Source organism: Nelumbo lutea, chromosome 1, assembly GCF_056320005.1.
Source record: "Nelumbo lutea isolate HS-2025 chromosome 1, American lotus-T2T, whole genome shotgun sequence".
Classification (NCBI taxonomy): Eukaryota; Viridiplantae; Streptophyta; class Magnoliopsida; order Proteales; family Nelumbonaceae; genus Nelumbo; species Nelumbo lutea.
Window position 1 is genome coordinate 58,940,525 of NC_142684.1, and position 27,364 is coordinate 58,967,888.

At 37.7% G+C, this 27,364-nt stretch overlaps 1 protein-coding gene across 10 annotated transcripts in view; it reads left to right on the forward strand.

Moving 5' to 3' along the window:
- Window positions 1-22,477, forward strand: part of LOC148874738 (chromatin modification-related protein EAF1 B-like) — a 35,155-nt gene extending 12,678 nt beyond the window's left edge. For 3 of the 10 annotated variants that reach the window (XM_088964710.1, XM_088964711.1, XM_088964712.1), the window contains 18 exons: window positions 36-155; window positions 398-676; window positions 3,590-3,784; window positions 3,949-4,029; window positions 4,929-4,989; window positions 5,073-5,656; window positions 5,737-5,790; window positions 14,529-14,586; window positions 14,708-14,904; window positions 15,051-15,104; window positions 15,195-15,275; window positions 15,468-15,605; window positions 15,762-15,878; window positions 17,292-17,392; window positions 17,561-17,776; window positions 17,861-18,254; window positions 20,003-21,900; window positions 22,109-22,477. In XM_088964710.1, coding sequence (XP_088820836.1) covers window positions 36-155; window positions 398-676; window positions 3,590-3,784; window positions 3,949-4,029; window positions 4,929-4,989; window positions 5,073-5,656; window positions 5,737-5,790; window positions 14,529-14,586; window positions 14,708-14,904; window positions 15,051-15,104; window positions 15,195-15,275; window positions 15,468-15,605; window positions 15,762-15,878; window positions 17,292-17,392; window positions 17,561-17,776; window positions 17,861-18,254; window positions 20,003-21,817 — 4,545 coding nt within the window. In that variant the 3' untranslated portion in view covers window positions 21,818-21,900; window positions 22,109-22,477. The remainder of the gene's footprint in view (window positions 1-35; window positions 156-397; window positions 677-3,589; window positions 3,785-3,948; window positions 4,030-4,928; window positions 4,990-5,072; window positions 5,657-5,736; window positions 5,791-14,528; window positions 14,587-14,707; window positions 14,905-15,050; window positions 15,105-15,194; window positions 15,276-15,467; window positions 15,606-15,761; window positions 15,879-17,291; window positions 17,393-17,560; window positions 17,777-17,860; window positions 18,255-20,002; window positions 21,901-22,108) is intronic. The other 7 variants (XM_088964717.1, XM_088964716.1, XM_088964713.1 and 4 more) reach the window with 6 other exon arrangements.
- Window positions 22,478-27,364: the final 4,887 nt, after the last annotated feature.

Sequence of the window (27,364 nt, forward strand, 5' to 3'; positions counted from 1 at the left end):
TTCTTTTTGAAGGTCTGACACATTCCTGTAAGCAGGCTAAGCGCAAAAGGATTGCTGAGCTTTCTGTTGGTAATGTACCTTTGGAGAACCGAAGAAAGTCTCACTGGGATTTTGTCCTTGAGGAAATGGCATGGCTGGCAAATGACTTCATGCAGGTATGTTTTGAGTACATGTTTGTGTGTTCATTTCTTTTCCTTTTTCTGTTAAGGATAGCTGAGCTTTTTTTGTTTTGATTTTATAATTAACAGTATGTTTTATTAATTCTTTTTTTTTTTGAACATTTTTAATCAGCTTATTATGTTTTCTAGGGTATCCATTTTTGGAGGTGTGTTTTAAGCTTGCTACTTTTTCATTGATCTTTTTTTGTAAGTACTTTTTTCATTGGTCTTGTCGATAGGAACGTCTTTGGAAGACAACGGTAGCAGCTCAGATAGGCCATTGGGTTGCTGTTAGTGGTCGCCTGAGGTTTGGCGAAAAAGTTCTGTGTCAGAAGCAAAGAAAACTAGCTAATATTTTGGCAAAAGCCATCTTGCAGTTCTGGCATTCAGCTATGGTGATACTAAATGGTGAAGACTCAAAAGTTGACCTTAAGGAAGGCAAAGAAGTTTTGGTTGGCTCACAGGAGGTTAATGCTGATGAAGCTGTAATGGATAAAACTGGACAGCCCAATAAAATGGTGATTCTTTGATTATTTTGGTTCTTTTTCCAATAGTGCCACTATTCCTATTATGGTTTTGCTTGTTCCTAATTTACATTTAATGTTATATGCAATATAATTAATTGTTGATGCTTTCCTTCTTTGGATGTCATTTACAATTTTAGGTCTAAATTTAGTTTGGAATTTATTCACTTGTATAATTACACTATGATCAAACTGTCAAAAAGACATTTATAACTACACTGATCAATATTTTATTTACCTGGTCTGACTTGTATTTCTGGCTTGACCTTCATAGTCTCCAGAACTATATGTTTGAAGTGATTTAAAACTAATTAGTAATTAAAACAAAATTACTTTATAACTGTTATATAACAGAATTATTTATTTGTTTGCATGTTCTTTTCCCTCTAAATGATATGTGAAATATATCCATACACACATGCACACATACTGTGAAATCCTTAGGCATCTTTAAGACTAAATCAAAATTATTGATCCATGGTAACTGGTCATAGTAACCAAATTGGCACTTATAAGAGTGAGTTTAGAAGACATTACCATTATTTGTGATTTCTGAAATTTGGTTGAACCGTATCTCTATGGTCCTGAAGCTTTGTCAAATGGTGAGGCTAGGGAACTGTTATATAACAGTTATAAGAGTGATATGTGAAATATATCCATACACACATGCACACATACTGTGAAATCCTTAGGCATCTTTAAGACTAAATGAAAATTATTGATCCATGGTAACTGATCATAGTAACCAAATTGGCACTTATAAGAGTGACTTTAGAAGACATTACCATTATTTGTTATTTCTAAAACTTGGTTGAACTGTATCTCTATGGTCCTGAAGCTTTGTCAAATGGTGAGGCTAGGGAACTTTAGGAACTTCATTTGACTAGAAGAAAGCTAGAACCTGAATCTTACTTGAATATTTGGAGCCAACTAATGTCAGTGCTCTTTAAGCAATTACCTTTTATTTTAATTGACTTTTGACTATGTCTCCACAGCCTTCATTCAGGATTTGGTAAATGAGCACCCTTGAAAATCAACTTGTTCATAGGGGTTCTATGTTCTGGGCTCATTTGTAACTGTTTTTGCTTTTTTTTTTGAATGTTTTTCTGCTCCCTTGGGGAGTTAAGATAGTATATCTCCCCTCCTTTGTATTTTAACCTCTTATATTAATGAAGTGTTCCTCTTATTGATAAAAAAAGTCAACTTGGTAATTTTTGGCCTTCTTTTTCAATCAATTGGTACTGTATGGTTTATGTTTCATTTTTTTGATCAATATCTGAATGAGATTCATTAAATAAAAATCAAGAAATTACAAAGAGACCCCCCCCCCCCAAAAAAAAAGGTGGAAACGAAATTTACAATATGGCCCAGAACAAATTGTTTCTGCCCACCCCTTGCTTGGCCAAAACATCAGCCAAACAATTAGCATCTCTCTTAGTCCAGTGTAACTGAATTTCCATTTCTTGAGTTAGGAACCTGAATTTCCTTTATCCATTTATGTAGTCCCAGAAGCCTGTCTCCTCCTTTTGAAGCCATCCAATAACGAGCTTTGAGTCCCCTTCAATTATTAGCTTGGAAATATTTAATTCCTTGGCCTTCTGAATTCCTTCCATTACAGCATAGATTTCAGTTCTCAACGAGCCTGAGAAATGAGCCCTAATGAGACCATCCTCATCTTTGAAAATACTTCCAATACCTGAAGGTCCTGGATTACACTCTCTTCTACCGTCAAAATTCAGTTTGAAAAAATCATTAGTAGGAGGCATCCAAGAAGGTCTAAGAACAATTTTCAATGGAGCAGAATCAGCCACTTCCCTCCACTTCCTAACAGATCCGCAGGTGATAGACCTTCAAATATTTTCATATCGTTACCCAATGAATCACCCTAGATGAAATTGCTTCAATTAACAAAGTCCTTCCTTCAAGCACAATTACCTCTGCTTGACAAAATCCTTCCTTCAAGCACATTATATCCATTGCAATGAGCTAAAGCGTTGAGGGGTCCAAGAAGGTCTAAGAACAATTTTCAATGGAGCAGAATCAGCCTCTTCCCTCCACTTCCTAACAGATCCGCAGGTGATAGACCTTCAAATATTTTCATATTGTTACCCAATGAATCACACTAGATGAAATTACTTCAATTAGGTCTGTTTGACAAAATTCTTCCTTCAAGCACAATTACCTCTGCTTGACAAAATCCTTCCTTCAAGCACATTATATCCATTGCAATGAGCTAAAGTGTTGCCTAGGCATCAACCGAGTGACCATTCAAGTGATAAGGGAGACCTCTCTCACCTAGGCAACCAGCTAAACCATTTTTTTTAGAAAACTAAACATGTGGTGTGGATATAAACTTCTCAATGCGAGAATATGGTTAACTGTGCTCTATTCTTATACTGACGTGTTTGCATAAATCATGTTGATAGGAATATTTATTGATTTAAAAAGGTTTGCGTTTTGTTATGAAAAACAGGTGTAACTCATCCTTTTACTGATTTAATTTATGGTTTAATAATTTGTCATGAAGATGCAATAAATAAGGTTTCTGGATGGCTATATACATAATTTATAAAACATGTGTTCATATTTGTTAATTTTTTTATGGCATAAGCACCAACTTGCCCTGTAGGCCAAGATACATAAGCATCGTCCAGCTGCTTTGACTTCACAATTTAGCCCCATTTAACTATTTTAAAATGGAAATTCACCCTAGAATTTTGTGTTTGTCCACATCTACATATAGCCCATAAAATTCTCTTCGAGCACATATACTAAATCTTCTTGTGATACAAATGCTCATTTTGTCACCCATTTTCTTGTGTCAGTGGATTTAGTTTATTCTCTTCTAGAAATGGCTAATCATTTATCTTATCTGAACAAGTTAAGACTAATAGTTGGCGGTTTTAGCAGGATACTGACAACCAATTGGAAGAAAAAAATCCTGGACAAGATCTCCAACTTCCAGTTCAGGGATATGCAGTGAGATTTTTGAAATATAATGACTCCCTCAATCATCAGTTCCAAGCTGAAGCACCAGCGACTCCTGACAGGATATCTGATTTGGGTATTCAGGAAATGTCATGGGAAGATCAATTTTCAGAAGTATGGGTCATGTTTTTAATAATTTTTTATCATGCATTGAAGCCTGTAGTGATTGCTGTTGGATTCTTTGTGTGCTTGTGTTCTGCATTTTCTTGCTTCTGCCTGTCTGTTATTTTATGGTGGCTTCATGCGGACCATTATAAATTGAGCTTTTCTCTTTGTAGGAAAGCCTTTTCTATACAGTTCCCCCTGGTGCAATGGAGAACTATAGAAAATCTGTAGAATCTTACTGGGCTGAATATGAGGTATGTTTGCTAGAATGTTCTCTATGTAATAATTTTTATTTATTGGAAAAGTAACATTTTTCTACATATTTTTTCTTCACCCTTTCATCACATTCATATTGTTTATCACAAAAAAAATATTGGCTATGGAAGCTGAAAAAAGAGGAAAGTTCACACACACACAGCACTCCTTTTCTCAAAAAAAAAAAAGGAATATTGAGGTGGAAGACAATCTCGGAATGATAGTAAACTGGTTTCAAAGTAATAGCTCAGGCACATGGCATTACAGATTCATAATAAGAGATGAAGCATTTAGGTAGGCATGTAAGTGTGGCATATATCTGGGTGCAGATATCAGCAAACCTTGACTGATGCATTGAGTTGACAAGGAGTGCAGAGAAACTGATTTTTTTTTGGTTCTATTTGTCTTTCAGTAGCTGTTTCTAAAAATGTAAATAAAGGAACATATAATTGGTTAGGTAGTGGGGCTGGCCCGAATTTAAGGGGCTTTAGGTACACATTTAATTTGTAAATCATTCTTTTTTTTGACAGATGAATAAAATTCTAAAAATCGCCAATAAAACACACACACACCAACAATTAACAAAACATTTCTGATGAGTGAAATTCATATTGATTGCAGAAATTATGTCTAACACAATTCTCCTCACACCCCAAATAAAGAAAAAGATAATAAAAGAAAAGACAAACAATAAAACATTTATGATGAGTTATGAGTGGAACTGACTCTGTTATTGGGCATTAAATTTATTGATTTTTGCATACATACTTTGGGTTGAACATTTGCAGCTATTGGGCATTAAAGTTATTATTGATTATCCTGGTCATCCTGATTTTTTTCTTTCTTTTATTCTTCTCAATGTTTCCCTAACTAATGTTTAATATGGTTTGCTTTTCAGAAAACTGGTAGTGGGGCGCAACAAGAGGAAATTGGGGCACCTACAGATGATGGTGTATCAGGTATCGTTGGGTGCACTGTGGTCTGTTTTTGTGCATGTTTCACGTTTGATTTTACTCTCTTGACAAGCTTTGTTTTGATTCAGAGTTTGGATCTCGAGATAATGCATATGAAGAGGATGAAGGAGAGACAGGTGCATATTACTTGCCTTGTGCTTTTGAAGGTAGCAAGTCATCAAAGTTTGCCCAAAAGAGACACAAAAGCTTGCAGAAATCATATAGTGCAAGATCCTATGATTTGGGAGCTGATTTGTCTTATGGGCAATGCATGGAAAACAAACCAGCTACTCAGTCATCCTTGCTAACAGGGAAAAGACCAACCAATAGCTTAAATGTTGGCTCAATTCCCATAAAACGTATGCGTACTGCTTCAAGACAGCGGGTTGTATGTCCTTTTGGTGGTGGAGCTACTGGGAGTGCACAGGCTGCCAATAAAACGGATGTTTCAAGTGGTGATACTAGTTCTTTTCAGGATGACCAGAGCACTCTGCATGGTGGATCCCAATTCAGGAAAACTTCAGAGGTTGAGTCCACTGGAGATTTTGGAAAGCCATTGTCATATGATTGTACAGAAATATCAAAACCAAAAAAGAAGAAGAAGACCAAGCATCTGTTATATAAGAGTTCATTGAATTCTACTGACACTGGGAGCTTTGTTATGCCTGGAAAAGTATGGATATTTCCATTGTCTTTATATTTTGTATTCTTACCAGCTAGATCGTCCTAATTTTAAATATTTGCACTTTTCAGGGCGCTGCTTATGAACAGAGGTGGCAGTTGGACTCCATTGTTCAAAATGAGCAGGTAAACTTTTATATTTCAGTTACTTAATATAAGTTGCTTGTTACATACCACTATTGATCATCAAATTTGAAAAGGGAGATAAATATCGAAAGCATTACTTGATATGTGACATATTTAATTTTCTGGGCAATCTAATTCCTTGACAATAGCAATGTAGGACATGAAATATAAAAGTTCTAGTGTGTGCATGGTGTTTTAAAGTGAGAACCACAATTATGGCACCTAAGAATCCTAGTAGTGATATATGACATTTGTTTTATCATACAGTCTAACTGGTCCCTTCTACAAGCCCCTCACTTTAGCTAGGTCCTCCCGAAAAAGTTCCCCATCTCCATATGAATTAGGGCCATACACATTCTTTAAGACCCATCCCCTCGATCACTCACTTTTTTTTTAATCTTTTATTGAGTTCGAAAATTGTCCTATCAGTTCTGCCTGAGCTCCAACTCATTCTTCCAAATCGTAAGTATTCCACAAGATGCACTCCAAGAAGGGGCAAAAGACTAGCACAACCCTCTACTGCAGATACTCCTTATCTATCTTCTGTCCTGTTCTGAAAGCTTCATTACTTATCATCTCTCTTTTGCACCTTCATCTGGTTCTTTTTTTTTAATCAGCAACACATAAATGATTTCATTAAATAAAAAAAAACATATACTGATATACAAGAAGTTGTGGGCAGAAAAAAGGGTCCAAAAGAAAATCCCACTAATTACAACACAGCCCCAAACATAGCTCAAAGGAAATCCCACTAACTACAACACAAGCCCAAAACATAGATTGTCTTTGAACTCCTTGCTTAGCTAGACCATCAGCCATTGCTGTTAGCTTATCTCCTAATTCATCTTATTTGAATCAACATGTCTTTAGAAATTTGCTTGAAGCACCTGAGCTCATTCCTTCTCTTCCATTTTACTCCTCCCCCCTTCTTAAGCCAGTTTACAACAATTTTTGAGTCCCCTTCGATAATCAGCCTGTGAATCCCCAGTTCTTTAGCTTTTTCAACACCATACATTGCGGTCATCAATTCTGATTTCACATCACCATGCTGAATAGGACCTTAGAACATAGCTAACATATTTCCACTCTTTTCCCTTATTACCCCACCAATACCCAATGGGCCAGGATTTCCCAAACAGCTGCTATCAAAATTTAGTTTCTTCTACCCAGCATCCGGAGGGGACTAGATTTCATTTACAATAGATCTTCTAGATGCAGTGTTTGCAGTTGTTCCCCATGATCTGAAGAACCACTCCCAGATATAGTTAGCAAAAGGACAGGAGATTAAAAGATGAAAGACAGTCTCACCGTGCAACTTACATAAGGAGCACCAGTTTGGAGACAAGCACCAAGTTGGTCTTTTTCTTTGATGCAAATCACAGGTATTAATGGAGGCATGGAGAACTTCCCAACAGAAAGCATTGGCTTTAGGAGGGGTGGAATGAAACCAAAACTCCTTGACAGGGAGAGAAGGAGAGAAGGAGGTGACAACAAGAGAATTCAAAAAGAATTTGCAAGAAAAAGATCTTGACTGATTGAGTACCCAAACTCTAGAGTCTGAACCACTATCCCCCAAGACCACTGAATTCAGCAAATTAACCAGAGCAGTGACACTAGAAATTTCAGATTCTCTCAGATTTCTACTAAGACCCAGATTCCAACTCAAGTTTAACTGTGAAGAGGAAGAACTGATAAAGTCATTAATAGGTTTTACCTTGAGACTAGAAAGAGCAAAGAGGGAAGGGAAAACCTCAGAAAGGGGGGGCATCCCCAAAGCAAGTGTCCTCACAAAATCTAATTTTTTGACCTAAAGCCAAATCATACCTTATGTGGGGAAGAAACAAAGGAAGAAAATGTCATGGATGGCCTTCCATGGAGCAGTCAACGTAGCTCTATGCAAGCAGCCCGCATACCAACCATTGCTTGACAGCCCATGGATACTTGATATAACTCTAGTCCACAATTTCTCATTTTCTTTTGGGAACCTCCAAAGCCATTTACTCAACAAAGCCACATTCTTCAACATTACATTTCCAATTCCAAGTCCTCCTTCACCTTTCAACTGCCTAACCTTTTCCCACCTAACCAAATGATCGTTTTTTCCTTTTCCCGGGCTCCCACAGAAAGTCCCTCATGATTTTCTCAACTCTCCTTATCACAACTTGGGGCATCCTAAAAACTGACATGTAATAGACAATCACTCATCTGGTTCCAATCCTTGTCATAAGACACTCAATACACTAATTTTTCCACTTCACTTATCTATCTCCTCCTACATCCTTCCTAAGATAGACTTTCAGTTTAGTGGGTGATTGGGCACTCTTCTAGAACTCTTTGGTTCCTTATCTTTCTTTTTTGATGGATCATTGTTTCCTCCCTCTTTTTCTTGATCTGGACCAACTTCCCCTTTTCTTTCTATCGATTCTGAATTGAGCTCCTGTACCTCCACACTTTTCTCATTCTGCTCCTCCAATGCAACTATAATTGCTAAATTTCCTAGGACCAGGTCCATAATCTCCTTCTCCAATGTCATTCCTTCACCTCCTTCCTTTTCTAATGTACTTTAGTCATTTTCTGTAGCTGGATTTGCAATGCTAATAGGAGGATTTGTAAAGATTAGGGGTGACAAAAGCAAAAGAAGTGCCAGAGCAGGGGATAAAAGGGGGAAGAGACTCCTTGAACCAGACGAACACTATCCTTCCTTGAGTCTGGCTTTAAAGGGTCAGATTCCTTTTCACACCACCTATTAGAAGCCTTTTGGTCCGTTGGATTAAATTCAAAAAATTTCAAAAATTTAACCCACAAAGGAAAGAAATCCGTTCCTAAATAGTTTCAACTTTTCAGTTTCAAAAACTTGACATCTTTTTGACCCTTTGGGTGATCAGCTTCTTCCACATGATAGCCAGCTGTCCACTTCAGCATCGTCTTCTACCTTCATTCTGGGGAACTGGAGTGTCGCTTCAGCCTTTGATTTCAACCAGATTGTTCTCCGGCAATCATTGGCAAAAATCTCCAGCTGCTTGCAGGTCTTGCAGACAGTGCACCTCACACCACTGCATACTACTGGTCTACTGCAATCTTGTGGAAAATATGCTGCCACTGCCAGTGGTTGAATGGCAGACCAAGAAGCTTAATGACATGGCTACCTTATGGGAAAGTATTCTGTTTGAATCTCCCCTAAATCTAGGATTGCTTTCTGTTTATCAAACAGAAATACAATCTCTCCATGACTGCTTCCAGAATTTCTCTCCAATCCTCAAACTTTATTTTTTTCTGTAACTACCTTTCTCTTGACCCAATCTCTCCCACATTACTTTTGGAAAAATTGCAGAAATGGTATCAATTTTCTTCTTGTATTGCAATTATTGCTATTTGTTCTTGTTTAGTATCTAACCTCTCCTCTCTGGTGCCTAACTGTTCCTCTTCTCCCAAATTAATGGTATTTTCAGTTTTCAAATGCTCCCCATACTTTAAAACAAGCTCTGCTAATGCCGCAGCCAACATAAACCATCCCTGTTTTCCTCTGCCTTCTGGTAAGTGGTAAGCAAATCATATGTTTCTTCCCCTGGCAAAGAATTCTGTTAAGGTAAAACCAGCTATGATTATTTCTTCTGTTCTCTACTAAGAATCTCTTTCTGTTTCTGACCAGCCCGTTCCTCCATCCTTGCTTCACTGAAAAGATTAAAGTGTCCACAAAACCTTTGAACCAGTTTAATACCTCCATGTCCAGTATAACCATTGCCCTCCTATCTTTGGTTTTCAGATTTGGTCTTCCTATCTTTTTCAGCTTAAGTTCTTTTTCTTTTTTTTTTCTCCATCTAGTGACCTGCTTTATGTTCTCCATCTCCCATGCATGCCTAGTTGTTATCCAGCTTAAACATTCTTCCCTTTGAAATGACCAAGCTAATCTCAATCGGCTTTGCCAGATACATTTCCACATTTTTCATTGAACATGATCCTATTTTATTGTTCTCTTCCTTGACTTTTATTTCCTTTGTGGTGTTATTGGGGTTGGGAATGTGGGCAAGCTCCAGTAGTTTGTACATCAATAATTGGTTTGGTATTTTAGAAAGGACAGAGGTAGTTGACGAAGGTAGATGACAGGGGCAGTTTTTGTATTTTAAGAAAAATTGAGGGGGTTTCGAGGGGCTTTAATGATGGAGGTGGCTGGCAGAACTCGAGAAATGGAAAAGGGGGTCGGGCCTAGATGAAGGTGGTTGAAAGAGATAGAAAGGATTCAATTATTGCAGAAGACAATAGAGTCGGTGAGAAGATTGGGGAGGTGGGATATGTGGACAACTTTAAGAACAAAGTAACAATGGTGGAAGCTGAAAATTCAAATATGAAGAATAGACCCTTTGAAGAAACAGGTGGGGTCCAAACCTTGACTTTCAATTTCATCTTTAGGTTTCAAGAGGCCGAAATTTAAAAGGCCTAGGATGTTGGGAAGGAGAGGTTTGACGGACAAGAAAAAAAAGGAAAGGGGGGTTTGCGTGGTTACCAAATTTGACAAAAATGGAACTAAAAAGCCAAATGGACGAACAAAGGAGGATCACGTCAGAAATCAGGCCTCTTTTGATGTTGGGAAGGATATGTTACGCCCCATATCGGGCGTATCATATCGTATCATATCTTTTAGTGTTGATACACCTATTACATGTGTTTCGGGACTCCTCGTTTATTTCAATAAAAAAACTTAAAAAATATATCTAAACATCAAAATTTGAAAAAAGAAACTAAAAAAAACATTGAGTGCTTGGTTTTAGTATTGGTATGCCCTTGCCGATACACAGGGGCGTAGCGGTACTTTGAACCTTGGGTTGGAGGAGAGGGTTTGTGCAATTAGGTTGAAAAAATACTGCGGTAGCCCGGATTACACCAGAAATTGAGGTTGATGAGTCGACTCTCCAAGAAACAAGGAATGGTTTGGTTTTAGTAGACCTGGCTTCTGAGAAGTTTATCCCCAACAAGAGTGGGGGGTTGAAAGAGGGGACTGAGGAAGTTGAGGAAATCATTGTGGATTTTGAGATCGGCGAAGCGATGGGAGGAATAGGGCCGAGAGAAGATGGAGATGAGTGTGCTTAGGAGTCAGGATGAGAATCATGTTGGAGATGCCTTTTGTTTTAAGGAGGTGAAGGTCGGAAGGTTGGGTGTAGACTTGGGTCGAAGAAGCAAGAGTAAAGAGAAAAATGTGAGGTTCAATGAAGTGAATGGTAAGAAATCGTGCAGCCTAAGGAACGCTAATGTGCATGTGACGAAAATCTTCTCTAGGTTAAATCTTGGTCTGGTAGGGGCAAGACCAAGGTTCAAAGTATCGATATGCTCGATACGCCGGTATGGGCGTATCGTGTGAACTGATATTGTTTTCTTTTAGTTTTTTTTTTTTAATTTTTTTTGAAACCGGTTCAGGGGGTTGGTTTAGGGCTCCTCCATTCCCTGAACCGGTTAGACCCTCAATACACCCACTATAGGGGTGTATCGGAGGGCTCCCAGAATGATACGTATCGGCTGATACGGGCCGATATGTGTTAATATTTTGAACCTTAGGCAAGACCCATAAAAACTACAAATGGGTATACAAGAGAAGGAGAGACAATTTGTATCCTGGAGCTACACCTAAAGGAACAATGATGGAGGGGCAATCACTGGATTCTCATTCGGGGAAGGATGTGCAAGCCATCATGGAGGGCGATGAGGGTTTTGTGTCTAGTACAAGCATGAAGGTGTAGAGTTGAGTTTAAGGGTAATGTTTTGGGCGGTGTGACTCTTCAAAAGTTGGTAGACAGAGAGGTGGCGATCGGAAAAAGTTTGGGTCTCTTTTTTTGTGGTGGTGTAGTAGGGTCTTGAGGAATTTGAAAGGAGAAAAAGGGAAGAGAAGTTAAAGAAAAAAGCTCTGTTGAAAGGAGGTGAAGTTTGGGACGGGGACGCTTTAGATCAGGAGGATAAGATCCATAGTTGTCAAGGTGGTGCCTTGGCGGGCGCCTTGAGGCTTGCCTTGCCTAATCGCCAAGCAGTTTTCCATAGTGTGTTAGAAAAAAAACTTATATTCTTAATTTTTTGAGGTTATAATTTTAAAGTAGACATTTTTTAAACTAAAATATTCATTTTGTGTATTTATATATTAATTCTTTTTATTATTTTCTTATTTGTTAGGGTTTAATCAACACAAAAATTGCCAAATGCTGTATTGAACCCTGAAAGACTTAAAAACCTAAACCAAAGTAAGGAAGAACCTAAAATGTTGTCCAATCAACACATTTACTTCTTTTTCTTTGCTAATATTGTGTGTCTATATACCAACTTTCTTCTTCCACCTTTTCTTTTCTTCTTTTCCTATAACAGAAATAGGGGTTCAGCCCCTATATTTTTTGAAATTTCTTTTCTTTCTTTCTTTTTCCTCATATGTTGATTTTCTATACTTAAACGTGAAGTTCATACTTGTCTTATGATAATTATGGATAACTATTAAGGAAATATGATTATGGAACCTAGGGAACTACCCTAGGATACATACTTTTACTTGAAAAAATCCATCGCCTAGGCGCCCACCTAGGTGAGTAGGCGACAAGGCGCCCTACTGTTGCCTAGCCTCACCTTGGTGCCTCGAAAACTATGATGAGATTGTGGATGAAGATTAAGCCTCTCTACCAGGTTTTACAAGGTTTATAGCTCGAGTCCAGTTAGTATGAGACTATGAGTCTTTGGTATGTAAGTTGTGTGTTTGTTCTTTAGGTGTTAAGTGGTCTTGTCGTTTGTTTGTTGGGTCATTTGGTTGTTTTTTTTGATGAATGAAGAAATTTATTAATTCAGAAAAAACACCACTGAAGAGGCACGAGCTGTTACCTCTTCAGAAAATTATTACATCAAAATAAAACAGAATTAACCATAAATAAAATTACAAAGCAGCCCAAAATAGCTGCTCCCTTGTAGCCCCCTGCTTAGCTAACCCATCCTCTAAGGTGCTTGCTTTTCTTCCCACCCATAGAGAGGTAACAGTCATATTTCTTGTAAGCCAGTTTACTCTCCTTAATAAATCTCTGTGTTGCCACATGGCTGAAGCTGGGTCTTTCAACCATCCCACTACAATTCGAGAGTCTCCTTCAACTACCAAGTGCTGAACCCCTAATTGTTCTGCAATCTGAATACCTTGTACCACCGCTAAAACCTCAGCTCTATTAGTCTCCTATTCCCACGGGGCCTGAGAACAAGGCTAATATGTTGCTCTCCATGCCTTTCAGTACCCCTCCTATCCTCGATGGGCCTGGGTTTCCTTGGCTGCTGCCATCAAAGTTCAGCTTTACCCATCCTTCAGGCGGAGGGGTCCACACTACAGATTCCCTGTATCTCTTTTCAGATGATATCTTATCATCTTCCTGCTGTATCTCTTTTTTCCTTTTATTCTTAAAGAAATTGGTTTACCTATTAATGATGATCTGCTAAGGAATTGGGGTGTAACAGTGTAATAGTAGCTATTCCCTTCCAAAGAGATGTGATATCATTGAGTTGGTCCCCTCAAGTGGCTAGTGCAGTTAAGTTAAACTTTCATGGATGCTGCTTGGGTAAACCAGGAGAATTGGGTATAGGTGGGGCCATTTAAGATCTTGATGGGAGTGTCATGGCATGAAATTCAATAAGGGCAGAGCTTTTAGCTGTCTTGCATGGTCTAAGAATGTCAAGGACTCTAAACCTGAGAAATGTTGCAGTAAAGGGGGATTCGATGGTGCAATGGCTGCAACACAAAGCCCTTGGCAATATTGGTATCATTTCAAGGAGCCATGAAAGCTGGCAGTTGAAGTAAATGGACTAATAAATGGGTGTGCTGGAATAATTATTCAGAAAAAAGGCCATGCTCAAATGATAATAATTACCGTCGCAGCTCACTCTAAAGACTGAAAATGGGTGTAAATTGTATGCGTGGTTCAAAGTGTCTATACTTTTTGTATCGAAAGCAAGATACAATATGATACACCTGATACGGGGGGGGGCATATTGTTTTGATACTTTGAACCTTATACATCAATGAAAAAATTTAGATGATTCATGGAGAGGAAAGACAAGAACTTGGACTTTTTTTTAAGAGTTTACATAAAATCTAATTAAAATCCTAAAGGACATACTACCATGGCCACACAGAAGTAAAGGATAATTTGGCAGATATTTGCTTCCGAAAAATACAGAAAAAGGAAATATTATTTAGCTTATCACATCATTTGCTGCAGTTGTTTGCCTTACCCATGGGTTCTGGTTTTAGATAAACTACTGCTACTAGAACTAATCTTGATCTGTAATTGGTTTTGGAAAGTTTAGATGAAATAACCCTTACGATGATCAAATAAATGATTATAAATGGAATTCCTGAGCTGCCCCTGATGCAATCCCAAAGAGGTGAGGTTTATAGATGAAACGACCCTCATGCTTAAAGAAGGGTGTTGTTGGAGCTGGTCCTTGTAATTGATTCAAAAGGAATTATAAGAAGCAAGGAAGTGAAATTGGTAGCTATGAACTATCTTAAGTTCTATTCTTCTATATAGAATTTTCTTAATTGTCTGCTTACATCTCTAACTCTCACTTTCTTAATTGTTTGCCTGGATCTCTATCTCACTCATTCTGTCTCCGCTCTCTCTTCCCTTCTCAACACCCCCCCCCCCCAAAAAAAAAAAAATCATTATAGTTTGCATGGCATATTTTGTTTTGTGCTAAAGCATTCAGATCTATTGTCATATCCTTTTTCTTTGCAGAGGGATACATCAAAGAAGAGATTGGAGGGTCATCATTTTGAACCTAATGGAAACAGTGGTAAAATTTTTCCTTTTTTGCTTATTTTGTGTCTATTTAGTTATAAACAGCCACTTTAACAATTACATTAATGCTTCTATTCTTTTTATATTTATGTTTTACACAAATGCTGGTTTTGAAGGTCTATTTGGTCAACCTGCTGTGAAGAAACCTAAGATCATGAAACAATTAACAGATACTTCACCTGAAAGCTTTACTCCTATGTCTGGGTCAATCCCTTCACCAGTGGCTTCCCAAATGAGTAATATGTCCAACCCCAATAAACTAATAAAAATGATTGCTGGCCGGGATCGGGGAAGGAAAACTAAAGCACTAAAGGTATGCTATATGGTAATGGGTTTTTGCCATCTTTGTTAAGTCCATTTTCTTAGGTACAGGCTGTTATTTGGGTCGGAGGTTCACTCTGACCATTTATTGGTATTGGTTGTATTTTACACACTTAAAAACCTTTATCATGTTTGCAGACACCTACTGGGCAATCAGGCTCTGGGAGTCCTTGGTCTCTATTTGAAGATCAGGTATTCTGTTCCATTCAACTTCATTATAACCATGGGTGCTTTTGAGAACTAGAAACAAGTTTCTAAAATACTTTTTATGTGCTGCCTCAGGCACTTGTTGTTCTTGTACATGATATGGGTCCAAACTGGGAGCTTGTTAGTGATGCTATCAACAGTACTTTGCAATTCAAGGTATAATAGTGCTCAAATTTGTTTGTCATGCACAGAGAAAAGGCTGCTCAGTTGTATTCATTTATATGGGTTTTAGGACTTTATTAGGTTGAATTCTAGTCCTTGCCATTTCTTGATGTTTAGCACACACAAAAAAACACTATTACCTCTTATATGAGGATTGAAGATGCTTCTTCACTTGTGCAACTTCAGTGCATCTATCGAAAACCTAAAGAATGCAAGGAGCGCCACAAAATTTTAATGGACAGAAATGCTGGTGATGGAGCTGATAGTGCTGAAGATTCGGGGTCTTCTCAACCTTACCCATCCACGTTACCTGGCATTCCAAAGGCAAGATTCTTTTTTCTTTTTTATTTTTCCTAATTAAACCATATTTTTCACTTTTAGTTTCTAGTTATTAGTTATGTAAGAATATATACTTATACAGTTTAAATGTTAAATTAAATTTTAAAGCTGATTTGTTGATGATGCTGCATATGGAAACAGGGAAGTGCCAGACAGTTGTTTCAACGTTTGCAGGGCCCAATGGAAGAGGATACCCTTAAGGCTCACTTTGAGAAAATTATTGCACTTGGTCAACAACTACATTCTCATAGGAGCCAGGTTTATTTCTTGATTGTGTTTTGAAGTCAATGATCAATATCTTTTAGATCTAGTTACATTTCTATAGTGGAGAAGCATCACTGAAAAGTACATGCCTAGATGATCACCATAATCTTCAATGCCAATGTGGCTAGTCGTGTTCCTAGGTGCAGAAGTGTCAATTAGAGGCATGCAGTGGATGGTTTTATCGTCTACCTTGGGTTTCATTTTCGGTATTCTTGATCTCCTTGAAGTCTGTCAGAAAACATAGGTGACAGTTGAGTGTACCTATGGTTTTTCTTATTGGCTTGAAGTTGCAGAAAGTTTGAATAAATTATTAGGTAATGCATGATACATTTGTTGTGAAATGGAAAAGTTAGTATTTACGATTACATTTATTATTTTCTATTTTTAGTGCAAATTGGTAATTTCGTATAATATTTTTATATACTTTCCCAGGAGGTGCTGCCTTGCTACAGTGCACTGGTTTAGAATATGTGTAAAAGCAGTGCAATTGAAGTCATTTCTATAAAGTGCATACATATTCTGTATAATCTGTGTAATACGTGCAGATTTTTTCCATTAATAGAATTTTTTTGAGGGAAAACCAGTGATTTAAAAGGTGCGCTTCAGGCGTGCCTAGGCTCACAGGCGAGGCACATTTTGGGGTATGCGCCTCGCCCAGGTCCTAGGTGCACCCTTTTCAAAGGGTGCATGCCTGGTGCGCCTAGGCTACTTGAAGCAATGCAAATAAAGAGAAAAAGAGATTGTGGGTTTTACATGCTTGAAAATGCTTTATATGTTTGCTTTTATTTTTAAATTTTCATTTAAATATGCTTTACATGTTATGGTTATGTATTTTAACTTAATAATAGTTTTTTTAAAACATTTATTTTAAAATTTAAGTTTATATTTTTTATTATCATTATGTTTAATATTTTTTTTATTTTTTTTTTGCATTTTTTGACATTTTGATTTTTTTGAATTTTTGAAAATTTATTAACATTAACATTATGTTTAATTTTTTTTTGAATTTTTGAATTTTTTAGCTTTCTTTTTTTTGTAGTTTTGCGCCTTGCTTAAAAAGGTGTGTGCATCCTTGCGCCTTGCACCTCAGGCGCAATTTGGCCCTTGCGCTTTTTTTGTGCCTTGCGCTTTTAAAACACTGGGGAAAACGGTAGGTCTAGATCATTCAGTCCATGTTATTTGGTCTACATTTGTTTATGTCATGCAGTATTCTTTTTAACAATAAAAAAACAGCATGCTTTTTTAGTCGCACAAAGTCTAATTTTGAAAGGTGGGAAGTATGAAATATTAGACTTTGCTAATTGTTGGTCCAAAACAATATAAATATTGGTTCTTGAGATGGTTAATATTTGCTTGCTTTTCTTTAAACTAGTTTCTGACTGAGTTTTGTTTTTTGTTTTTGTGAAGAATGATAACCAGGATTTGAAACAAATTGCACCGGTCCACAATTCTCATGTTATTGCACTTTCCCAAGTGTGCCCAAATAACTTAAATGGAAGCCCTCTGACGTAAGTTTTGGTGCTTATATGTAATTGAAATATAGTGTTACTATAGGTTTGAACCAGTGAAGAAGCTATTACTGTAGATTTTGACTTCTTACCTTTCATTCATCTTCATTAGAGTTTTCTGACACTTGAAAAAATAATGCTAACGTGTTTTTACTTGATATAATGAAGGCCTCTTGATCTTTGTAATGAGAGTACATCTAGCGCAGATGTTCTTTCCCTTGGTTATCAAGGGTCTCATACAAGTGGTTTATCAATTCCAAACCAAGGTTCTGTGGCACCAGGACTTCCTTCTTCAAGTGGAAATACCATTCTACAAGGATCTTCTGGTATGGTCCTTGGCAATGGCTTGCCATCACCATCTGCCGGCCTTAATGTTCCTTCTAGGTATTTCGTCCTTCAAGTGCAAATTTCATCTGCATATTGTTAGTTTGTTACTATGTGTTCTAGCTTCTCATATTAAAATGTCAGTTGTTTTTCTCTCAGGGATGGTCAAAGATATGGCACTTCCAGACCAGGATCATTAAGTATTGATGAACAGCAAAGAATGCAACAGTATAATCAGATGCTTTCTGGTAGAAACATTCAGCAGTCTGGCTTATCAGTTGCCGGGACTTTGCCTGGAACTGATCGTGGTGTTCGTATGCTTCCTGGTGGAAATGGAATGGGCATGATGGTGAATAGAGGCATGCAGGTGCCTCGACCAGGATTCCAGGGAATGGGGTCTCCAGCAATGCTGAACTCTGGTAATATGCTTCCATCCAGTGGGGTAGGGATGCCAAGCCCTGTAAATATGCATACTGGAGCTGTTTCCAGTCAGGGTAGCTCAATGTTGAGACCACGTGATGCTATGCATTTGATGCGGGTGAGTATTTATATTTTCTGCGAGGACTATGATTACTTCCATATTCAATTTGTGCTTAATCTTTCTTATTATATGTATGTGTTTCTCTGATTTGGTGAGTAAAAATGTTTCGGCAGGAAGTTGGGAATGGCCAAACAATTATCTTAGACTTTTGAGAAACTACTCTTTTCCTGGGATGTATTATGGCAGAGACCATTTCTGCAGTTATTAGTTATTTCGTTTATCTTGGAAGTGGTAATTATGCTAACATCCACGAGCATGTGATGGAGTTTTCAAAAAGTTCATGTGTATGTATACATATCATAGGGATCTGTTTTGCTAATCAGGTTATTTGCAACACCTAATTGACTAAGAATTGTTCTACATAGTTGAGTAGTTTGGACTCTACTTCCACTGTTCCTTTGCCCACCTTATTTATTCATGGTACAAAATTTGATCAAATAGGCCTTGCCAAAATGTTCTGTGGGCATGTTTTGTATGAAAACTTGATTCTTCGGCTAGTTTGTTGGGAAAACTATTCAATAGAAGGTTGGTACAGGGCTGTGGTTTGGGGGATAAAAATGTTGCCAACCTATACTCCAGTTGGTCCCCTGCTTGTTGGATGGTTTGGAATTTGGATCAGCCACATCATCCACCGACATGGTAGAAATCCAGTACCTGATTAGGAAACCTTTTAACTTTATGTAGGTAATGTAGGCAAGCATTTCCTAGAGTTACTTGCTTTGGTCTTTGGTGGGTCTACTTTCAATGATTGCACTTGTCATTGTGTGTAATTATGCATCAGCTATGTTCGTAGTTTTAGAAGGCGCTGAGGTGAGGTGAGCCAAAACGCCTGGCCTTGGGTACCTTGCTCAGGCTACCCCGCCTCTGCTCACTCCTTGTGCCTCAAATCGGTGATGCGTAAGCCTCATACTAAAAACACTAAAACTGAAAAAAAATATTAAAATTTAGTTATACTACTTGGAATTTAAGAAAATTGTTTTTTAGTTGTTTATAAATAAACGAACATGATTTAATAAAAAATAAAATATATAAAGTGACTATGTAAGAAAAAGTATATTTGAAAAATATATAAATAAATGAATAGTTTTATTTATGTAAATTATTGCCATAAATCATATGATTAATTTTAAGACAAAAGATGAGTGTAAATATTGCAAATAATTTTAGTATGCATGTATATATTAGTTAACTAATTTAGATAAACGAAGCTATAGTCATAAAATAAATTAGAAAATAAAAGTTTAAAAAACATAAAGCTCATTAAAAAGAAAAAAAAATATATATATATATGTAAAAAAAGAGAATATGTAAGTTCACAATAAAATGAAATAAATTCTGTGTAGATACGTATATATGTACATACATTATATTTATATACATAAAAGTTAAAAAATCATGTTACTTTGAGGTTCACTCCTCAAACCGCCTGGAGGCTTATGCCTTGCCTCTTTGGCACCCAACTACCTCGCCTCCACCTTTAGCCTTTAAACCTTGTCTCTAACTAATGTTTGAGTTTCAATTTTTTATTTTTTTAATGTTCTACATAAAAAAATTCATGTATGTTTGTTTTCCACTATGTCACAAACTTTTTACTGATGGTTGGTGTCTCGAAGAGTATTTTGGTGTCATAGACTGAAATAAGTTTTATTCTAATGTTGAAAGTTGGTGTTTTAGTGGATATCATTGCATTGACTGCATGTATTAGCTTCATTTTCTTGATAGTTGCATTTCTTTTGTTGTTGTAGCCTGGTCAAAATCCAGAGGATCAGAGGCAGATGATGATGCAAGAGCTTCAAATGCAGGTCTCCCAAGGAAACAGCCAAGGGGTTCCTCCCTTCAGTGGGATGAGCACTACATTCTCCAACCAGACGGTTCCTCCACCAGTTCAATCATTTCCAGTCCAACACCAGCAGCAACACCAGATGCCACAACAATCTCATATGCTCAGCAATCCTCACCACTCTCATCTTCAAGGGACTAATCATGCGACTAGCCCACAACAACAGGCCTACATGCTTCGTGTTGCCAAAGAAAGGCAACTTCAGCAACGTTTCTTGCAGCAACAACAGCAACAGCAGCAACAGCAGCATCCACATCAACACCAGTTTTCTGCCTCCAATAATTTGATCCCTCATGCTCAATCACAGTCTCAACATCCCATATCATCTCCCATGCAAAATAATTCCCAAATTCAGCAACAAGTATCTTCTCAGCCAGTACCACTGCCCACTTCAAACTCCCAGCACCCCCTAACACCATCTTCTCCAATGAATCCCATGCCTTCTCAACCCCAACAGAAACAACATCACCTACAATCCCATGGGCAGAGCCGAAATCCTCAAGCTAGTGGTGGAAACCTTCAAGGTCAGATGCTCAAGCAGCGGCAGCAGCGGCAGCAGCAGCTTCAGCAGGCTGGTAGGCACCATCCTCAACAACGGCAACAGTCCCAGGCACAACCACAAGCTAAACTAATGAAGGGATTGGGCAGAGGGAATATGATGATGCATCATAACCTTGCTATTGATCCCTCCCACATAAATGGTCTTTCAACACCTCCAGGAAGTCATGTTGGTGAAAAGGAGCAGGTCATGCATCTGATGCAGGCCCAGGGCTTATTTCCTAATTCGGGTTCTAACTCCATTCAATCAGGCAAGCCATTATTACCTTCCCAATCCTCAAACCAATGCCAGCCACAGCAAAAGCTCTTTTCTCGTCCATCACCCTCTTTCTCGAAGCAGCTATCACCAATGCCTTCCCTTCCAGATAATAGTAATCAAAGCCAGGTCCCGGGAGTACCTTCTGGCCATATTTTGGGATCTCAACAAGCAGTTCCTCAGTTGGCTATGACCTCTCCTCACCAGCAGCAACAGCCACAAGCACAAACGCAGCAAAGACAGGCAGGCCAATCACCACATTCTCAGAGAATGCTTCCACCAACTCGTCCTGTTAACTCTGATCCTCCTATGCAGTCTCTGGGTGATCATGTTCAAGTTGGTCAGCAGCCTCTCAGCGGTTCCTTCCATATGGGAATTAACACGACAGTGCCCCAGTCTTGTGCTGAATCAACCAGTGGAATTCCTGTTGTTTCTTCTGCAAATGCTGCTCAGTGGAAAGCACCAGAGCCATCGTATGATTCAGCTACGACAAATCAAGCCACAAACTTGGCTGCCATAGGGAACCCATCCCTGCAGAATCCAGTAGGAACTGAGCCAATCCCATCAGCTAGCCCAGGGTTGGCCCAAAGGCAATTCTCAGGCAGTATTCCAATTCCTGGTCACAATGGTGGGACACAGTGGCAGCCACAGCCGCAGTCACAGCAACTGTCATCCTCACCCTCACCACCGCCACCACCTCAACAACAAACACAACAGCAGCGGCAGCAACAGTCACAACATCAACAGCAGCCACAGCCGCAGTCACAACATCAACAGCAGCAGCAACCACCACCACCACCACAGCAGCAACAAGTACAACAGCAACAGCCACCCCAGCAGCAACAGCATCTTCAAGCAGGGCAAGCTGGTCTGTATCCCAGGCCCACCGACTCTGGACCAGGATAAAGTGCCAGAGTGGGTTGACAGTCATTAGTGCGGTCAGTCCGGTGAGGCTTTGCTCCGTATGCCCATGTAACAGCAGTGTACAGGTAAGACATGGTTCTGGTGCTGCTCAAATTCTATTTACAGTAGGCAGACATGTCTAGATATTATATAGTGGAAGATTTTTCTATTACAAGACATTTTGTTCTATACATCCCATCATTCAATTTTGGCATTGGTTGACGGATATGGAACTTCTTTTCTGAGGTTTGTTTCATCAAAATTAATTAATTCAAGCATGTTGGTGTGTAACAGATGGAAGCTGGTCACTCCCCATCGGCTTTCTGCGGATTGAGGTACAAGGTCCTAAGAGCATGTTCCATTGTTGATGGAGGGGTGTCAGTTGGAGGGCATTGTTTTTGTGGGGTCTTGTTCTTTCTTGTACATTACTTTGATTCAAGCCCTGGAAGAGAGAGAGGGATATGTGTACAGGGGTCTCATTCCTCTCTTTTGTTTTTTCCTTACTTTTTTTGTCCTTTGCGCCCCCAGTTGAATGTGTACAGGGGGGGCTCTCATTCCTTTTTGCCCCTTTTAGTGGCGCAATGTATTATTATGCTTTTGGATTAAGCTGGTAACCATTGGCAAGGCCTTTGCATTCTGGAAGCATTTACATTTATGCAGCAAGATTGGTTGTGAATTGTGATGGGGGGTCATGGGCGTTGCAGCTCTATGAAGCGGCATTGGCTTTAGTAAATCTTCAAAAAATATGATTCTGGAACCCGGAGGCGTTCTTGTATAATTTGGAACTCGGGGCAAGAATGCGTCCAGAAAATTTTGTCATGTAAATGTTACAGCGTTCTGATTTTGAAGTATTGATACTCGCGGCAAAAGAAATTTTCGGTAACATTTGAACCGAAGTGCCAAGGTTACACAGACAGGTATGGCGGAAGGGGTCTATCAGAACTTCGAACCGTTCCTTTGGTTTTTTTTTTTTTCCCAAATCAAGGGATTTGAGGATTTTAGCCTTATAAGAAGGTATATTGACACCTTGCTGATATGATAGGATGATAGACCTGATACGGGGCGTATTGCGTCTGTCATACTTTGAACTCTCGAATGCCCAAACTTTAAACAAGGTAAAGGACCGGCCAAATACATAACCAAAATCATTAACCCTGTAACATGGTTGATTTTAACTTTATTTACTTTGCAAGTAACGTCCCAACATAGCACATTCCGACAACGTACCAACATGATCTGACACCACATATATCACTTTGAGAATGGGATCCACCATTAAAGTGGGGCCCACCATAAAAAAGAGAGTAAGATTTGGAATGAAGTGAGTGGACCAAATGGTTTGGGTAGAGGTGTAAAATGGGTCATCGTGGGCCGTGCCACCCTCCATGTGATAACTTGGGGGTTGGTTTGGCATGGCTCAAGTCCGTGTGGGCCTTGGGTCTGGATTAAGTCAAAGTTATTTATTTAAAAAAAATCTAAAATTTTAATTTTATATGAATTTTGATGTATACAATTGCTTATATATACAATAATTAAATAAAATAAAAATAATTGTTTATTTAATTAATATATTATATATTATATATTATTATATAATTATAATTTATATAACATTAATATATTATGTATTATATCTAAATATCTAAATATATAAAATATATAAATATTATATATAATATAAATAATATATATGGGTTGTGCTTGCACGAGGGCCTCGAGCGTCATGGTTGCAGACCTAAAACCCTGAGCCTAGCATGACACAAACCATTGTGTCGGGCTTGGCATGACTTGTGTGCCATGTTGTGCCAGATTAGTCCAAAGTCCAGTCGAGCCGTGTCGAGCCACGGGCAACACAATTCGATTTACACCTCTAGGTTGGCACATGCATAGAAGACCACCAACTATGCTAGTTAGAAAAAGTGATTATTACACATCGAAGGGGATAGAAGAGCTTAGGGTAGACCAAAAAGGATATGGGTGGAATTAGTATGAAATGATTTAAATGCTAATAATTTAACAATGCAGAGAAACCTTTAAATATAACAGATTAGCAAAACAGGATTTATGTAACCAACCCCATATAATTGAGAGAAGGAATGAACAATTATTATTATTATTATTAAGTATTTAGGAATTCAGTATATGTGTACTAGTAATTAAGCACATGTGTTGCATGTGAGAAAATTTTCTTCATATTAATTACTTGAGTTTTAGATATATCATAGTTAAAATATAAATTGAAAATGAACAAAAGTAATAATATGATTAAAAATAAACTTAAGTGACTGTAGCAAATAACAATTATTATTATTATTATTAAATTTTGTATTCTATTTCTATCATAAATAAACATAACTTTTATTTTAACAACTATTTTTATTTAATATGATGAATACATAACATTAGAAATCTTCTCAAATGATCTCTACAAAATTTGTACAATTTTATTTTGGTGTTCTATCATTTTTAAAATATTTATTATTAAATTATGACATTATGGGTTTCTTTGAAAAGTTGGATTATTGACCCACTATCTAGATAAGAAAATAGTTTTGCTTCCGGATTAGTTTTATATTAGGGAAAAAACATTTAAAATTAGGCTATAGGTTGGTCCTAAAACCGATAAAACTTTGACAACTGGATCTACATTTCAAATTATAGAAACCCCACCATGTCATTGGAGGCTTACATGGTTGTTGCCAACATGGGACTCTTAATCCATGATGGGCCCAACAAAAATCTTATAGCAAAATTGCCCTTTAATGCTAAGTGATTGGAAAATAAAAAATGGGTTTTAGTTTCTCTTCCTCTCTCTCTCTCTCTCTCTCTCTCTCTCTCTCTCCCTCCCATTCTCTCACTCTCACAGTCATCTTTCTGCTCAACGATTGTGTGATTTGAAAATATATAAAAATGGTTTTCGGTTTCGGTATTTACGTTCTCTCTATCAATTTCTCTCATTCTTTCTCTATCTAATTTTTCCTCAATCTCTCTCATTCTCTTTCTTGATCGATCTCTCATTCTCCCTTAATTCTGTTGTTCTCCCTCAAATTTTCTCTTGCTCCCTCTCTCATTTTTATTTATTTTTTATTTTCTTACACACTTATCATACCATATAAAAGAACATGAGACCAACTTGGTATGGTTCAAAAATAATTACACCAATTTGATAAAAATTCACAAGAAACTCTTGACTATGAAATTTACACCAACTTGACAGAAATTTATAACTTGATTGTACAAGTGGTTGGTCCCTTTTGTTTTTTTTTTTATACCATTTGATTAGTATTGTATAAGTTTGTAAGAAAAATAAAAAAGAACGATAGAGGGAGTGGGAGAAAGACTAAGGGAGAAGGAAATATTGATTGAGAGGTAGAAGAATGAGAGAGAGAGAGAGAGAGAGAGATTTCGCTACAGACCAAAGTTGAGAGAGTGGGAGACCAAGTGTTGATTGTGAGAGTGAGAGAGAAGGGAGGGAGATTGAGAGAGAGGGAGCATGAGATAAACTAAAAACTTATTTTCAATATAGGCTTTTTGTTGTGTCCAACATGGATTAAGAGTCCCGTGCTGGTAATAACTGGATAAGCCTCTAATGACATGGCGGGGGTTTTTATTTTATAGTTTGAAATGTATAGCTGGTTGTCAGAGTTTTGTTGGTTTCTAAACCAACTGGCAACATAAATTTAAATGTACAATCGGCTTTAACTATAATTTTTCCTTTAAATTATATGCTTCATATACATTAGATAAACAATTTTTACTTATCACACTTAATTTTTGTTTGTCTATGATAGTTTGGTTTCTAGGTTGACATTAAATTTGGTATTACATTTACATTATTGATAAAATTATTTCTTATCTATAATACTTGTTTTTATAATGAATGTATAATGTTAGGGATGTACCCAATACTTTATTTTTATAAATATAAAACATTAGATATGTGCCCAAAATTTTCTCTATCCTTTTTTTTAATTTTGTGATTATTTGAATTTCCTAATTTTTAAAATTTTATTATTTGACTATGACATCTAGGGGTACTCACGATTCAGTTTGTGAGGTTTTTTTTGAACCGAACCAACTTGGTCCATTTCTTAATAACTCGAACCAAAACCAAACTATTTTTTTGTTTTTTTTTTTTATTTGTGCAGTAACCTTGGACAATGAACAAGCTAATGCTAGAAGGCCTATATATTTATGCAAAAAAAAAATTGCTATAAATAAAATCTATGCAAAAAAATAAAAAATACCTTAAACAAGTTGAAGGCCTGAAGTCGAACTTGGACAATGAACATTGAAGTGGTGGCCGATTTGCTAGTGCTAGACTGGTTGCTATCGCATGAACCTGAAGTGAGAGGTGGCAGAGATGATAGGTGTTGCAGGAGAGGGAGTAGCTAGCGCTTGGCTTTGGTGGTTTGGTGCTTGCCGGTGACTGGCATTGCCGCTTGGAGGTTGGCACAGAGCGATAGAGGAGATGACTGGTATATATACCGGTCAGTTTGGTTAACTACCATTTTTTTTAAAAGGTTAACCGAAACCGATTTGAAACTTGTGTTTTTTTAAGAATAGCGAACCAAAACCGAATCGATCGGTTTAGTTAACCATATTTTCGGTTTGGTTTTTGGGCTTTTTTGCTCACCCCTAATGACATCATTTCATTTTTAGGTAGATTTTAAATTTGGCATTCCATTTTCATCATTAATAAAAATACTTCTTACATTCTATACTTTTTTATTTTATTTTTTATCATTTAATTATGATATTATTTATTACTCCATTTGACCTCAAATGGCCGAATTACTTGCCCACCATGAGGGGGGGGGGGGAGAAAATGGTTTTGTTTTCAAATTACATTTCAAAATATTTATTTTATACTATTAAAATTAATATTGTGGATTTCATTACAAGAATTTAATGATGAGAAAAATATATCTTAAATATAGGATTTAATGAGAGAGAATTAGAAAATATTTTTATTTCCAATTAAATTTTACATTTCATTTCTGATGGAGGATGATTTGACCCAACCTACTGAGACGATGACACGTGGATCTGACTCAGCATGAGCAACAACTCAGCGTCATGGCCTGACCACAGCTAAGTAACGAGCCTGTAGAGCAACTTGCTACGTCATAGCTCGCTATAGGGGGAGCTCGCTACAACGCGAGCTCCAAGTCCCCCGAGCTATCGAGAAGAAGGGAATACTCCAAGACTATTTCAGTTCGTGAGCTAGGGAAACCAACTCGCTCCAGCAAGAACTACCCCAAAGACGAACCTTGATGAGGGCCACCTCGAAATATTCCTAAGAGCTTGCTACAAAGTAGCTCGCGACTAAGTAGCGCGACGCTCTCAGGAAGCTTCTATTTGACAAGACCGTACTCGTCAAACTGCACCACGTCTCTCGACTGACGGCGCAGTCCCTGTCCATTTGACAGTTTGCACCCACGTCTCTCGACAGATGGTGGCATGCCTGTCCCTTTAAAATGTGTCACTCATCCAGGCGGGTAGTACATTGTAACGATCACTTGCGCAACCCTGGCAGGTAACGACTAC